This window comes from Ursus maritimus, unplaced genomic scaffold, assembly GCF_017311325.1.
Source record: "Ursus maritimus isolate PB19 unplaced genomic scaffold, ASM1731132v1 scaffold_3, whole genome shotgun sequence".
NCBI lineage: Eukaryota > Metazoa > Chordata > Mammalia > Carnivora > Ursidae > Ursus > Ursus maritimus.
Genome location: NW_024425563.1, coordinates 22024201 through 22038658, shown reverse-complemented (window position 1 = coordinate 22038658; position 14458 = coordinate 22024201). Strand labels below are relative to the sequence as shown.

Sequence of the window (14458 nt, the reverse complement as noted above, 5' to 3'; positions counted from 1 at the left end):
CTGTATGGGTTTGAATCCCAGATTTTTCATTTGCTTAGCTAAGGGACCTTGATAAAATTACTTAATCCCTCCGTGTCTTGGTTTCCTCATCTATAAAGTGGGAATCATAATATTATCTATCTCATAGAGTTGTGATGAGGATTAAATGAGTTCTTTGAACAGTACTGTAATTAAGGGAATGCAGTTGTTTTTATACACACACACACACGTATATATATAATGCTATGATTAACTAATTAAGCCATAACACAGTACAATATAGCACTCTAATTTATATTTTGGTTTGTATTGATTTATATAGCACTTTGTTTCAAAAAGGATTTGAGACAGAACCGAGGCCTCCTAAAGAATACTCTCTATTCAGCCAACACAACAGAACTAAGATATGGGTTCAGATCTTCTTGCTTTGAAAGGCAAAAGGCAGAAACTTAAAGATGAGTGTATTTAAGTGCTAGAAATAGATACTCAATAATTCTAAGAAAGTGATTTAGTTGACAAGTGGGTCACCATTAACCCAAAGTGTGCCATTGTGCAAATTATTTAAAAATGCCTCTTCCAGGCATGCCTGGCTGGTTTAGTCAGTGGAGCATGTGATTCTTGATCTTGGGTTGTAAGTTCAAGTCTCACATTGGCTGTAGAGATTACTTTTAAAAAAAAATTCTTTTTAATCTTAAAAATGGGGCGTCTGGGTGGCTTAGTCGTTAAGCGTCTGCCTTCGGCTCAGGGCCTGATCCCAGCGTTCTAGGATCGAGCCCCACATCAGGCTCCCTCCTCTGCTAGGGGCCTGCTTCTTCCTCTCCCACTCCCCCTGCTTGTGTTCCCTCTCTCGCTGGCTGTCTCTGTCAAGTAAATAAATAAAATCTTTTTAAAAAAAAAATCTTTAAATAAATAAATAAAAATGTCTCTTCTGGGTAAACTAAGTCCTTTGGGTGCATTGGGGAGTAGAGTGCAGGCTGGATTTTAGCCCCACTTAGCCAATTGGCCTAAAGCTCTTGTGAAGTAAGCAATCTACACAACTGCATTGATTCTTTTTTTTTTTTTTTTTTTGGTAAAAGTTTATTTATTTATTTGAGAGGGAGAGAGCACAAGCAGGGAGAGCAGCAGAGGGAGAGGGAGAAGTAGGTTCCCTGTTGAGCAGGGAACCCGAGGTGGGGCTCGATCCCAAGACCCTGGGATTATGACCCAAGCCGAAGGCAGACACCTAACTGACTGCGCCACCCAGTCACGCCTGTGCATTGATTCTGAATACAGTATTAATTTGCTTCTCTTTTGAAATGACACTGAATTATATAAAGCATTAAACCATACCATGTGGCATAGCCACCTAAATCAGAATTTTTAGATCATGTTAAATAATTCTATTTGTTAAAATATTTATAATTGTTTCAGGCATATAATTTTGCATGCAATCTGTCCCATATCAACACAGTTTTTTTCATATTTTAAAATTTTTTTATACTTTTTACTTCGAGATATTGTAGACTCACATGCAGTTGTAAGAAATAATACAGAATGCTCCATATACCTGTCATGTTGTTTCCCCAAATGATGACATCTTGTTACTATCGAATAATAACACAACCAGGAAGTTGACATTGATACCACCCACTGACCTTACTTTGATTTCATTAGTTTTACATGCATTCATTTGTATGTATGTTTGTATTGAGTTTTGTCACGTTTGTAGATTTGTGTGACCACCTAGTCAAGATACAGAACAGATCCATTGCAATGCCTCCTCGTGTTATCCTTTTATAGCCACAGCCACTTCCCCTGGTAAACCTCTGGCAACCACTAATCTGTTTTCCATTTCTATAATTTTGTCACTTCAAGAATGTTATATAAATGGAATCCTACAATATATAACCTTTTGGCATTGACTTTTTTCATTCAGCACAATTCCCTTGGGAGCCATCCAAGTTGTTACACAGATCAGTAGCTCATTGATATTGAACATTATGCCATGGTATGGGTATACCACAGTTAAACCACTCATTCATTGGAAGGTTGTTTCCAGATTTGGGCTATTATTGATGAAGCTACTGTGAACATTTGTGTACAGGTTTTTGTGTGAGCATAAGTTTCTTTTTTTCCAGTTTTCTGGGTGTTGAATTTTATCAAATGCTTTTTCTACATTGATTGAGATGATCATACGGTTTTTCTCCTTATTCTGTTAATGTGGTGAATTATACTGATTTTTTTAATGTTTAATCAGTCTTACATTCTTGGAATCAGTTTCACTTGATCATGGTGTATTATTTTTATATAACTTTGATTTTATTTGTTAACATTTTGTTTGGAATTTTTGTGCCTGTTTATAAGGGATGTTGACCTGTTGTTATTTTTAATGTCTTTATCAGATTTTGATATCAAGGTTCTTTTAGTCTCATAAATGAGTTCCTCTATTCTCTGAAAGCATTTGTGTAAGAGAAGCATCATATCTTCCTTCAGCGTTTGGAGTGAAACCATCTAGTACTCTTAAATTTTTTGCACAGTGCCTAAATTTGTATTTTTCTGTCAATATCTGTATTAATCACTTTCTATTTCTTTCTTCTGAACAGGGCAAAGACTATATCATTCTTCTGCTTTCCCTTCTCTCAACCCCCTTCTTACCCTCACAATTATTCCTGCCAATATCATCTGAGATTGTAGTTTTGAATATTAGTAAACTTGTGTTTCGTTCTTTTACCAATCAGCACTTAACTTCAAGGCCTTCCTGGTTTCTCTCCTTACCCTTTTCTTGTACCTTGTTTATTGTTTCTGGATTAATTTTTTTTTTTTTAGCTCCAAGTGTATTTCTTTGAGTAATTCTTTCACCAGAAGTCTGAGGGAAGCAAAGTTTTCATGTCCTTGTACATTAAAAAATGTCTTAATTTCACTCTCGCAATTGAGAGTTTGAGTAGATATAGAATCTGGACCATCTGTTGAAAAGACTGTTCTTCCCCATTGACTAGTCTTGTCACCTTTGTCAATAGGCAATTGACCATAGATGTTTGGATTTACTTGTGGACTCTCAGTTCTATTCCACTGATCTATGTGTCCTTCCTTATGCCAGTACTAAACTGTTTTGAATACTGTATCTTTGTAGTAAGTTTTGAAGTCGGAAAGTGTAAGTCTTCCAATTTAGTTATTTTTCAAGATTGCTTTGGTTTTCTGGGTTCCTTGAATTTCCATATGGAGTTTATGATTAGCTTGTCCATTTCTGGAAAAAAAGCAGTTGGAATTTTGGTTGAGATTGCTTAATTCTTTTATATCTTAACTCTGTGAAATACTTTCTACTTCTTTTTCCTTCTGTACTGTATTCTGGTGAATTTCTTGGCTCCATCTTTCATTGTACTAATTTAGTTTGTTCATCAGCTATATCTTTTCAGTTCTTCGGTTTTTTAGTTCAATGATCAAAATAATTTTCGAGGGCTCCAATTGATTTCTTTTTAAAATAAATGTATTATTATCTTGCATATCTCTGAGGATATTAATTATACTTGATCTAAGATCTTACCCTATTTAACCTGTCAACTCTCTTTTCTTTGGGTGTGAGTTCTTCTGTTTGTCACTCATGCCTCTTTTTCATGTTTGAGCCTTGGTTTTGTACTCATTTATCTTTATTTAAGAGTCCTTGTTAGCCTTCCTGTAAATGTTACATCGTTACTGCAGGAGGTCTCCACTGATTGTGGGTAGAGATGGAATGGGATGGAGTGTACCATTGCCAGTCTTCTTTGTACGAGTGTCCCCTCTTCTACCTGGGAGTTAATATCCATCCAGGGTTCTGTCTTATCTCTCTGATCCAGTGTTTATACTCATTATTCCTACTAGGGGAGTGACACCTGTGTTGTTTGATGCCACTATTCCCATCTGGGAATACCTCTGTTCCGTAATGCTTGACCCAAAGAAGTAAATGGGGGAGAGGCTGATTTGCTTTGTAACTTCTGTTCTACCCCCAACCTGGAAATTCTGTAAGTTGTTTCAGTTCTTCCTGCTGTTTTCCACCTCTGGGCTTATTTTACTGTAAGGGCTGCTCTGACCGCATGCTCTGGGTGTAGAAGACCATGTTTTTCACATGACTCCTCATAGTGTTAGTCCAGTAAAAACATTTCTTGCTTTCTTTTGATTATGGATTTTTAAAAAATGGCTTTTGTGTTATTTGCCAGGCTTTGGGGAAAGGGGAGTATGCTCAGCCTACCACCCTGTTTCGGTCAATGCCTGTGTCGTATTTATAATGAAATAAATTTAATTGAAAGAAAAAAAATAAAAGTTAGCAAAAAAATAGGGGTGCCTGGCTGGCTCAGTTGGTAGAGCATGTGACTCTTGATCTCCGGGTCCTGAGTTTGAGCTCCACGCCGGGCATAGAGATTTCTTTTAAAAAATTATAAACATTAGCAAAAAATAAAATATTGAAGAAATTATGTTTTTTGTTTTTGTTTTCAAGAGTAGAAGCAATCGCAAATGAAGATTGGCAGTTTGAATATATAAAAATCAAAGCTTCAATGAACAAAACTTCAGACCAGGAATATATCTATATGAAATTGGAAAGGCATATATTTGCTATGTTGCTGGTTTCTCTCTGTTTCTGATCTTTTGGTAAAGGAAGAAAACGTGGGTTATGAAGTCAGTGCCTACTTTGCATGAATAACCTCTGTAGAGTCAACGTTAGCTTGTGCCTATGACAGACTTATATTGGTGGCTGGGAGAGAAACAGGCCAAAGATGTTTGACAGAGCTCTGAGAAAACATCAAAAGGATTTTTTATTATAACTTTGGTTCAGTAATTTTCAACGTTATTCCCTGAGTGCTATTCTTCTATTCTCTATAAGCAAAAAAAAATTGTTTATATTTTTACATTATAAAATATCATGGAATTTTTGGATAATATAAAGGAGGCGATAATCCTCAACCGTAATCATAACCACAGTTAACACTTTGGTATGTTTCTTTACAGTATTTTTTTAACATAGTTTAAAAAAAATAAAGTAATATGATATTATTTTTCTTCCAGTCCAAAAGTAATGCCTACTCAATGGGAAAGCTTGGAAAGTAAAGACCAGCATTAAGGAGAAAAATCCAAAAATCACTCATAATAACCACCCAAAGATAACCACAATTAAAATTTGATGTATATCCTTCCTGTATTTTTCATGAATCTATACAAGCACTTTTTCTTCACTAATATGGTATCATACTCTGGTACTATTTTGTACTTGCATTTTTTGTTTGCAATATATTGTGAATGTTTTCTCATGTTGATAAATATTCTTGTATATACTTCTTGGTGTGTGGAATATGAACATATTTAAGTATGTTTATTTAGCATACTTACTTAACCATCTCCCTATCATTGGACATGGAAATTGTTTCTAATTTTTTACCATTATAAATAATATCATAGTGAGTATCTTTGTCCATACATCTTTCCATGCATCTGTGATTGTTTCTTTAGGAATAAATTCCTAGAAGTGGAATAGCTGGGTCAAAGGGTATGTACATTTTAACACTTTTGATACATAAAAATGTCAAATTTTAATCGAATCACTTGTTATATTCTGTCTTGTATTGCTATCTAATTGTTTTATGTGTCTGTCTTGTCTCCCTAATTAGAATATAAGCTTCTTGAGGTCAGGGGAAGTTTCTTATAAATCTTATGTATCCTTTGACAGTATGGTTTATAATGTTGGACTTAGGAGTTATCAACAAAAGTTGTATTGATTTAAAGCTGTGGTTCTCCAGACTTTTGGATGTCATTAACTTGTAATTTAAAAAATATATGTATTTGGGGGCTACACATAGGCTTGTAAATGTTCTGTTTTTCCAAGAAAGAATAATAAAACCAAGACCAACTACCCATTTCCTATCACCTTCATTTCATAAAATAAAGCATATTTAATAACAAAAAATTCCTAATCTCTGAAAAAAGGACAGGACTTTAAATGGAACATTTTACCTTTAAAAAAAAAATCACTGCCTTGTCCATTTTTTCCTCCTTTTGTTTTGGGCTGGTCAGTCTTCACCTTAGTCTGGCAGTGGTCTGTAGACCAACATTTGGGCATTGCTGATTTTAAAGACTTAGACCATTAAAAGATAACCCTTTTGCAAACATGAATATTTCTCCCCCTTGCTAAAGAGTCTGTCTTCTCCACACTAATAAGTACATATGCACCAGTAATGCCATTTCATTACACACTATTTGTGTATCTCTATGTACAGGTACTACAGTAAGCAAACCAGACCTTGCTGATTAACATCTAAATATATTTTCAATTGCCAAACCCCAAAACTGTACACTTTCCAAGGAATTTGAGACAGGGTAAGTGTGGTGTAGTATAGCAGAAAGAAGGCAGGTTTTAAAGTCAGACAGGCTGAGCTTGGATGCCCGGTCAGGCATTAAGTCACTTAATTTTCCTTTGGCTTCCTGATTTTTAAAATTAAGATGATAATATCTTTCTCAAAGTGTTTTTATGGCTGCTGTTATGGCAATTACTTCACTGTAATGTAATTATTTGTTTAGACATCTGCCTTCCTCACAAGACCAAGAGCTGTTGAGGGTAGGAGTCATCTCCTTGCACTACCCTAGGGCCTAGCCTAGGGTTCATGGCATAGCAGATGCTTAATGAAATGACTGTTGAATCCATACGGGATTGTTGTGAGGACCAAATGAGGTAATATGTGTGGAAGCTCTTTGTAAATGTTAAAAACTCTATACAAATGTTAATTGTATTGCCAGGAAAAGCTATCTTTGGGAGCTATCAAAACTTTGGGAAGAGACAAAATTTTCCCATTTACCAGTTCAATAATGCTTTGTATTTTTCTACTATATTATAAGAAAACAAGTTTTAATTGGGATTAATATGGAACTGATTTGCTTCCTGGGAAGGCAGATGAATTTCCTTTTTTCTTTCCCCCAGTGGAAGTGCTAAGATATTAAATGTTTGCTTTATTTGGTTGTCACCATAACATTTTAATTATCGCATTTTAATCAGCTTATTTCATATTCAAAGAATGGTGCCCATTGCTTTATCCTCTTAACCATTTAACAATAAAAGACTACCAAACCTGGAAGGAAACAGAAGCCTACATTATGCCAAATTAATTTTAGCCAGAACTCCTTTTTTGACATTCACTGATTTTTTAAAATGTCATAATTTCTAATCTGTTTGTAAAGCTCCTGGTGAATTTTTGCCACAAGATGGCATTGGTGGTTATTGAATGCATGTTCTGTTGAACCAGAATTCTGAAAAATGGTGTACATGTTGTTCGTATTCTTTGGGGATGAGTTGAATACCTTCATCACTGCTTATATATTAATTTAATTTTGTTTTGACTTCTAAAACAGGGTTAAATGCTACTTTACATCACTTCTTTCTGTATTCAAGTATTGTTTTGTTTCCTGTTTTTCTGTCTTTATAACTACAGTAACTATGTATTATTTGCCATGTGTTGTATGTGTCTGACTTATTGCTGATAATTGTGGTAACAGGTAAGAAGAAAATACGATGGGACCCAGTTAGGAGGCGCTTCATTCAGTCCTGTCCCATCATAAGGATCCCTAACAGGTTTTTGAGAGGTGGGTGATAACTAGCAAGAGATCTGGGCTTCATATGGATGGGTTAAAGGGAACTTTGCATTTTCTAAACTCAAATCTCTGGTTTTTAAAAATTGTCTAAACAGCTAAAATTGGAGTAAGAAAAGTCTAGAACTTAATTTTAAACCTTTGTTTCATATTGACCACTGTTGGAATTGTAATTATAAGTTTTAGGGAGTTAGAATCACTTAATGTGTATTAGATGGTGGATGGTAGAAATAAATCATCTAACTGGTATCAGTATTATTCTACTGTAACCATATGAGAAAGAACTTTGAGTGAATAATCTATAAAATATGAGTGTGGAAAAGAATTTTCTAAATATCCTGAGGAAGAGATAAAGATAAATTTATTTGATTATATAAAATTAAAAACCTCTTATGTCAAAAACCATAAATAACGGCAGACAGTTTCTCCTTTGCTGTCCTGCCTGCCGCTCCCTTGCAGTGTATTCGATAAACTTAAAAAAAATAAAAATAAATAACAAGATAAATTAAAGGGGATAATATTTGTAACAAATGGTTACTATCATGAATATATAAAGACCTCTTTTAAATCAATAGTTTAAAAAGCAAATGCCCACTAAAAAAATAGGTAAAAGGGCATGAATAATCAATTCATAAAAAGGAAAGGTCAATAAATATGAACAAATATTTATTTTTACTATTATTAAACATGGTAATTAAAATAATAAGATATCATTTTCACCTATGAGGTTGGCTAAAGACTAAAAATAAGAATACCAGCACTGGCAAGGGTATAGGGACATGAAGCTCATACACTGAGGGAAGTGAAAATTTAACACTATCTGGACTCAGTTTGGCAATATGTAAAAAACCCTAAAAATGGTGACATTCTTTGACCTAGTAATTCTTACTTTTAGAAATGTTGCATTCCTTCTATTTCTTATTTTTTCCACCAAAACATACTCTATACTGAAGAACAATCTCAAAAGAGGGTTGAAAACTGGTTCACACTATTTTTCTAGATATAACAAATTGTCAGACAAGCATGCTGAATGTGGTGATTTAGACTTCATTAAATTATTTATAAGCCACCATATCTAATTTTGACTGAAGATTAGTTAAAAAAAAAAAAAAAGTCTTGCAGCTGCTATAGATGTTCTATATCTAGTACCTAATCTATTTTTAGCAGCCATGTTCCATAGCCTGGAAAGAATAAAATCTAGACTAAATGGGTCAAGATAAGATACTTAGGGCGGTATGCTATCTTTTAGAATAAATAATAATTTTATTGATACAAATTAAGAAGATAAAATTTTAATGTTATATGACATGAATCATTGTGCATACATGGCCACGCAGGCACATCAAATTCTATAACTTTTTTTTTCTATTTATAAACTAGAATGCTAATTTATTGTTTTACAATGAGAAAGCTAATTTGGGCTAAATTTAAGTACAATTAAGAAATTGTTTAATTAGGATGTAGAATTTTAATATAATACCAATTTTGTACAACTATAAATGTAAAAAAAAACAAAGGAAGCAGTGAAATAACATCATATCTGGATGGTGAGATTTTATTTTCTTTTGAATATTCTGTTTTTTAATTTTTTAATCATAGAAAAAAAAGATTAGCAGAGGTAAGTTGCACACCTTTGATTATTTTGTAAGCCCTAACTTGCCTCCAGCAATGGCTGAGGAAGATGTCTCTGCCAGTGCTGAGGGAGGCGGGAGTAAACCCAGCATCACCATCATCAGTCACCAGTGACTGCCTCTAAGTCAGTGGTCTTGTCTTAGTTCTCGCCTTCTTTGACCTGTTTGTAGTGTTTGATGCTGTTGACCACCTGCACCCTCTTAAATTTCCCTCTTCTTTTGGGTTACTTTCCTGTACAATCCCAGATGTTTTCTTCTTCTCTTTGATTGTTCATTCTGTTTCCCTCACTAGCTTCTTTCTTCCTACCCACTAGAGGTGGGTATTGCTCCAACGTTCTGTCCTTCTCTCCATTATCTCCTTTGGTTCTCTCATCAGCTTTCACAGACTTAATTCTCTTTGTTCGTTCGTTCATTCTTTCATTCTTTTAGTATTTCTTGATTGCCTCCCGTGTAACAGGCAGTGTACTAGCTCAATATCTAGATAATAGGGAATCAGATAAGGAAACAATTACAGAAAATAATTTGAGTGTAATTCTTTGCGATAAGTGTCCTGATGAGGCAGTATGGTATGGGATCACACAGAAGAGCTACCTGACTCAGCTTGTGGTGAGCAAGGAGAGGAGTGGCCATCAGCATGACTTCTGAAGAGATGTATTAAAGGCTGAGTGGGTGTTAATGAGCAAGGGAGGGTTAGAATATCTCAGATCATGGGGACCACACAGTTTAAGTAAAGGCAGTTAGGCAAAACGGAACATAGACGCTCAGAGAACTGTAGGGAATTCAGCATAGTGGGAAGGAGTATGGAGAGAAGAAGCTGGAGAAGGCCCAGATCAAGTGGGGGTACCACCCAAGGGCAGTTTTCAGACTCATTTGGTTTTTTAACCAGTGAAGAGATTTAACTGAAAGACCAGTTATCAAGGTGAGCAGTGATAGAGGCTGCAGCGAAGGGAGTTGTCATAGGAGCAGAGAGTAGGGAATTGATTGGGAATGGAAGGAAGAAGAATTTGATGAGACTTGATGGATTGATTTGACTAATAGTGAAGAGGAAGAGCTTTCTGTGTGGACGATTGTGCCCTTTATATGTGTTATATAGGTGAATAGTGGGGCAGATTTGAGGGAAATGATGATACGTTCAGTTTATAATCTCCCCAAACCAGTTATAGTGTATCTTTGAACCCTCAGCGTAAGAGTTTTTTCCGGGGAAGGCTCCTTGGAAGGCCTCTCTGTTCTGACGCCACCCTTGGTGTACCTGCCTGTGTCACAGCACTTACACACTGAGTTAGAGTCATTGGTGGCCTTGTCCGTGCCTGCTGTTAGACTGTAAGCTCTGTAAGGGCAGGGGTAGTGGGACAGTGCCTTTCATTTCTTCATCTCCAGTCTGTAGCACAGTGCGTGTGGTAGGTATATCATGGGTATTTCAGTCCAGTTGAATTATTAAAAAGGCCACTGTCAGGGAATAGGATGGGACTAAAATTTTCATACGTTCTCAACTTCTCTCTGGTGGTGTGACAGTAAACTAATGAGTTGTTGAGAACACAAAAATGCTGTTGTTTATTGTTTTCTTAGATGAAAAAATATGCTTTTGAAATTGCCCCTTTCAAGCCTCTCATTTTGGGAATCCTATGCATTACCTCTGTTGATTCTGATTTAAACAATTTCAAAGGGCTCATTTTCTGTCACTAGATTCCTTCACTGGATCCTGCATTTTCTCATACAGATATCTCTACCAATTAAAAGTGTGGTGTGAAACAGTATTGGTGTAATAAAAACAATAGGTTACCATTACGAAATGATGGCCTAAACGTACCCATTTATGTTTCCATGCTTCTTAATATCATTGCGAAAGACAAAACAGACATAAGAAAAAGAACAAATCATAATTGTAGAAAAGGAAGGCTTTGAAGCCAGATTGTCTATGTCTGAATCCAGGCTGTAGCAACTGTGTGACTTTGGGCAAGTACCTTACTCTTTTTTTTTTTTTGTCTCTAATTTCCTCATCTGTAAAATAAGGGTGATGATAGTAGTACCTACCTCCTAGGGTTATTGTGAGATCAAGAGAGAGATTCTGTGCAAAGCACTTTGAGTTTTTACTTTTAGCCAATGTTGAGTTAATCTTAGCTGCTTTCATTATTAATTTATAATACCAGAAAGTCTAAGGATTTTCAGGGTAATAGAAAGCAGTTGGAATTATATTGATTGAGAAACCAGAACAGAATAAAATGGAACCTAAACTAGGTGCTCCTGCTGCATGCTACAAATTAGAGAATTCTTAGTAGGGCCTCTTTCCTGAAACTCCAAGCCCAGCATCAGCAAGTATGGGAATAGGGAGCAGGTGTAGGAAAAATGGAAAATCAAGGCAAATAATTAAGGGACTTTTCCTCCAAAACAGTTATTTCCCTTACTTCTCTCTCTTCATATAAAGAGCTCTGGCAACAGCATTAGTTCCTAGGATAAAACTGTGAGAACAGCTCCTCAGGCAGAGTTAGGGGATTTGCTTTGGGGGAAGGTTGAGCAGGCTATGTTGTATGGCCTGGGATTGGAGAGAGAGTGGCGGCACAAAGCAGAGCGTTGGATGAGGGAGGTGGAACAGGGACAGGAGAAGGGAGGGAGCTCTGTGAAGGTGTGATGTACATTAAAGGACCATACCATTAAAGTACGGCCTTTCTCACTCTGCCGATACCAAGGCAAAGCTACTTACCTTTTCTCTACTTCTAAAGGGCAAACTGTCAGTGTACCACGTACCTGCAGAGGCCCACAGTGAGAGAGACCTCCCATTTGGAGGTTTGGAGACAAAGTACTACAACTGTTGCGGAAACCCATGTCTTTCACAATTACTAACCAATGTAGTCCTTCATTTATTAGTAGAAATAGGTGATCAAGGCCCATGAGACATTTGAGGGAGATTAGACCTGAAAGAGGATGACTGAGATGAACAAATGAAGCACCTGGCTGTGGTGGAAACAGAGATAATGAGGAGGCAGAATGGAACTTTAGGAAGATCTGATCATAGGAGATCTCCTCAGAGTCAAGGGTGAATTGGGTCCATAAATAAAAAACTAACTGCCGTGGAGAAAAATAAATGATTAAAGAATTAGTTCTGTGTTGGAGTCTTGATTGCTGACATAAAAATGCAGTTGGAGTGTTAAAAGACAAGCTTAAGACCGATTTTTATGAAAATAAAAAAGAGGCAGTATAGAGACCATAAAGCAAGAAGACCCAAAGAGAAAATACATGAGAGAAATTCATACTATGAGGATAAATCTAAGTGATCCAGTATCCATTTCATAGAGTTAAAGAAGGAAAGATCAGACAGTGGAAGGGAGAAAACAAAGAAATACAGAATATTTCCCTATATTGAAGAAAGACTCTGACTTTTCAAGTATAAAGGGCCCACCAAGAACAGGCAGGAAGAACACAAAAACAAAAGCATCTATCTATACATTGCTGAACTCCTTGTGATTCCAGAGACAGAAAATAGTTCCCATTTTCTTAGTCTTAGACCAAGACTAAGAATCAGACTGGTGTTGGATTTCTCACCAGCAACATGATTTGCTAGAAGTACCTTTAGTGTTCTGAGAGAAAATTATTTTGAACAGAGCTCTGTACCCAGCCTCACTAATGTTTAAAAGTGGGAGTAAAAATAAATGAGAACTCTGAAAGTTTACAACACATACCCTTTTTGAGAAAATTACTTTGAAGAGATACTCCCAGTAAAATGAAAACAAATACAAGAAAGAGGGATATAGGAAGCCAACAGTGTGCAAAGAAACCAGTAAAACTTAAGAGTTGTGTCCAAATAGAGGGACCGTGAAGCCAAATTTAATTGTTAAGAAAAGATTTATAAAAATACAGAAGAATAAGATAAATGTGTGTATGTATGTATGTTTTATGTATGTAACATTCTGTAAAAATACAGAATAATATAAATACTTATGTGTGTATGTATGTGTGTGTATATTTATATGTGTGTAAATATAGATATAAGTAACATTCTAAAACATTTCAGATGATTTAAACAGATTGGGGGTAGGGAGAAAGTAAAACTGCTTAAGATCATCTAATTTTTTGTTTTAGAATTTACAGGTGTAATATGGGCTTATTAAAATTCAAATAATATGGAAATGTGTAGGGTAAAAAATGAATGTCCTTATCTCAAGCATATGTACATAACAAATTTGAGCAGATTAGTAAGAAAAAGACAGACATTTCAATAGAAGAATGTGTAAAAGGCTTGAGCAGACATTTCTCAAAAGAAAAAAATCCAGTTGGCCAAAAAACAGGAAAAGGTGCCCAATCTCATTAGTAATGAGACAAATGCCTATTAAAACCACAATGAAATAGGTCTACAAACTAATAGGAATTGCTAAATTAAAAAGATGACAATACCAAGTATTTTGTAAACAGTTTGACCTTATCTAGCAAAGGTAAAGATTTATGTATATTGTGGCTCAGAAATTACATTTCTAGATCTATAGCCAACAAATGGGGGTCCCTGTGTACCTGAAAACATGTACAGAAATGTTTATAGCAGCATTAAGAGTCACTAATTTGAAACAACCCAAATGTCTATTCACGCAACGTAGAGTGGATAAATCGTGGTATATATTCATACAAAGAAATACTATTTGACTGTGGAAATGAACAGACTACTTCACCCCGAACAACATGAATGAATCTTGTAATTAGGAAAGAAAGAGCCCAGAAAGAATACATACTATATCATTCTACTAAAATACACTTCAAAACTAGGCCAAAATAAACAATACTGTTTAGGGATGCATACTTAGGTATGACAAAGCTATTAAAAGAAAGGCAAGTTTTACGATTGCCATAAAAATAGGAAATACGTTTCATCTAGAAGTGAAGGAGGTGGGATGGAGGGAATTGTGACCAAAAGGAGCAGGTAAGGCGGCATCTGGGTGCTGGCAATATTCAATATTTTGACCTGAATGACGATTACCTTTTTGACAATTTGTTAAGCTATGCATTTATAGTTATATGTGTTCCTATACATGTGTATATTTCACAATAATGTTAAATAAAAAAACAAAGGCCCTGCTTCTCATCTTTGCTCTTCACCTTATACCCCTCTCCAGAAGTAATCACTGTTAATAGCCAAGCTTCTTTCTGTGTGTGGTTTGTTTGCTTGCTTGTTTGTTTATTTTTTGAGAGAAAGAGAGAGAGAACACGCACTCAGGAGCCTGTGGGGAAGGTGGGGAGGGGTGGAGGGAGAAAGAGAATCTTAACCAGGCTCCACAGCCCAGCAT

The 14458-nt window shown here is 35.7% G+C and overlaps 1 protein-coding gene across 2 annotated transcripts in view; it reads left to right on the top strand.

Moving 5' to 3' along the window:
* Positions 1 to 14458, top strand: part of KLHDC10 (kelch domain containing 10) — a 59442-nt gene that overhangs the window by 21631 nt on the left and 23353 nt on the right. Inside the window, exon 2 of one of the 2 annotated variants that reach the window (XM_040644000.1) lies at positions 7468 to 7554. The exons of the other annotated variant lie outside the window; for it this stretch is intronic. Coding sequence (XP_040499934.1) covers positions 7468 to 7554 — 87 coding nt within the window. The remainder of the gene's footprint in view (positions 1 to 7467; positions 7555 to 14458) is intronic. 2 annotated transcript variants of the gene reach the window in all.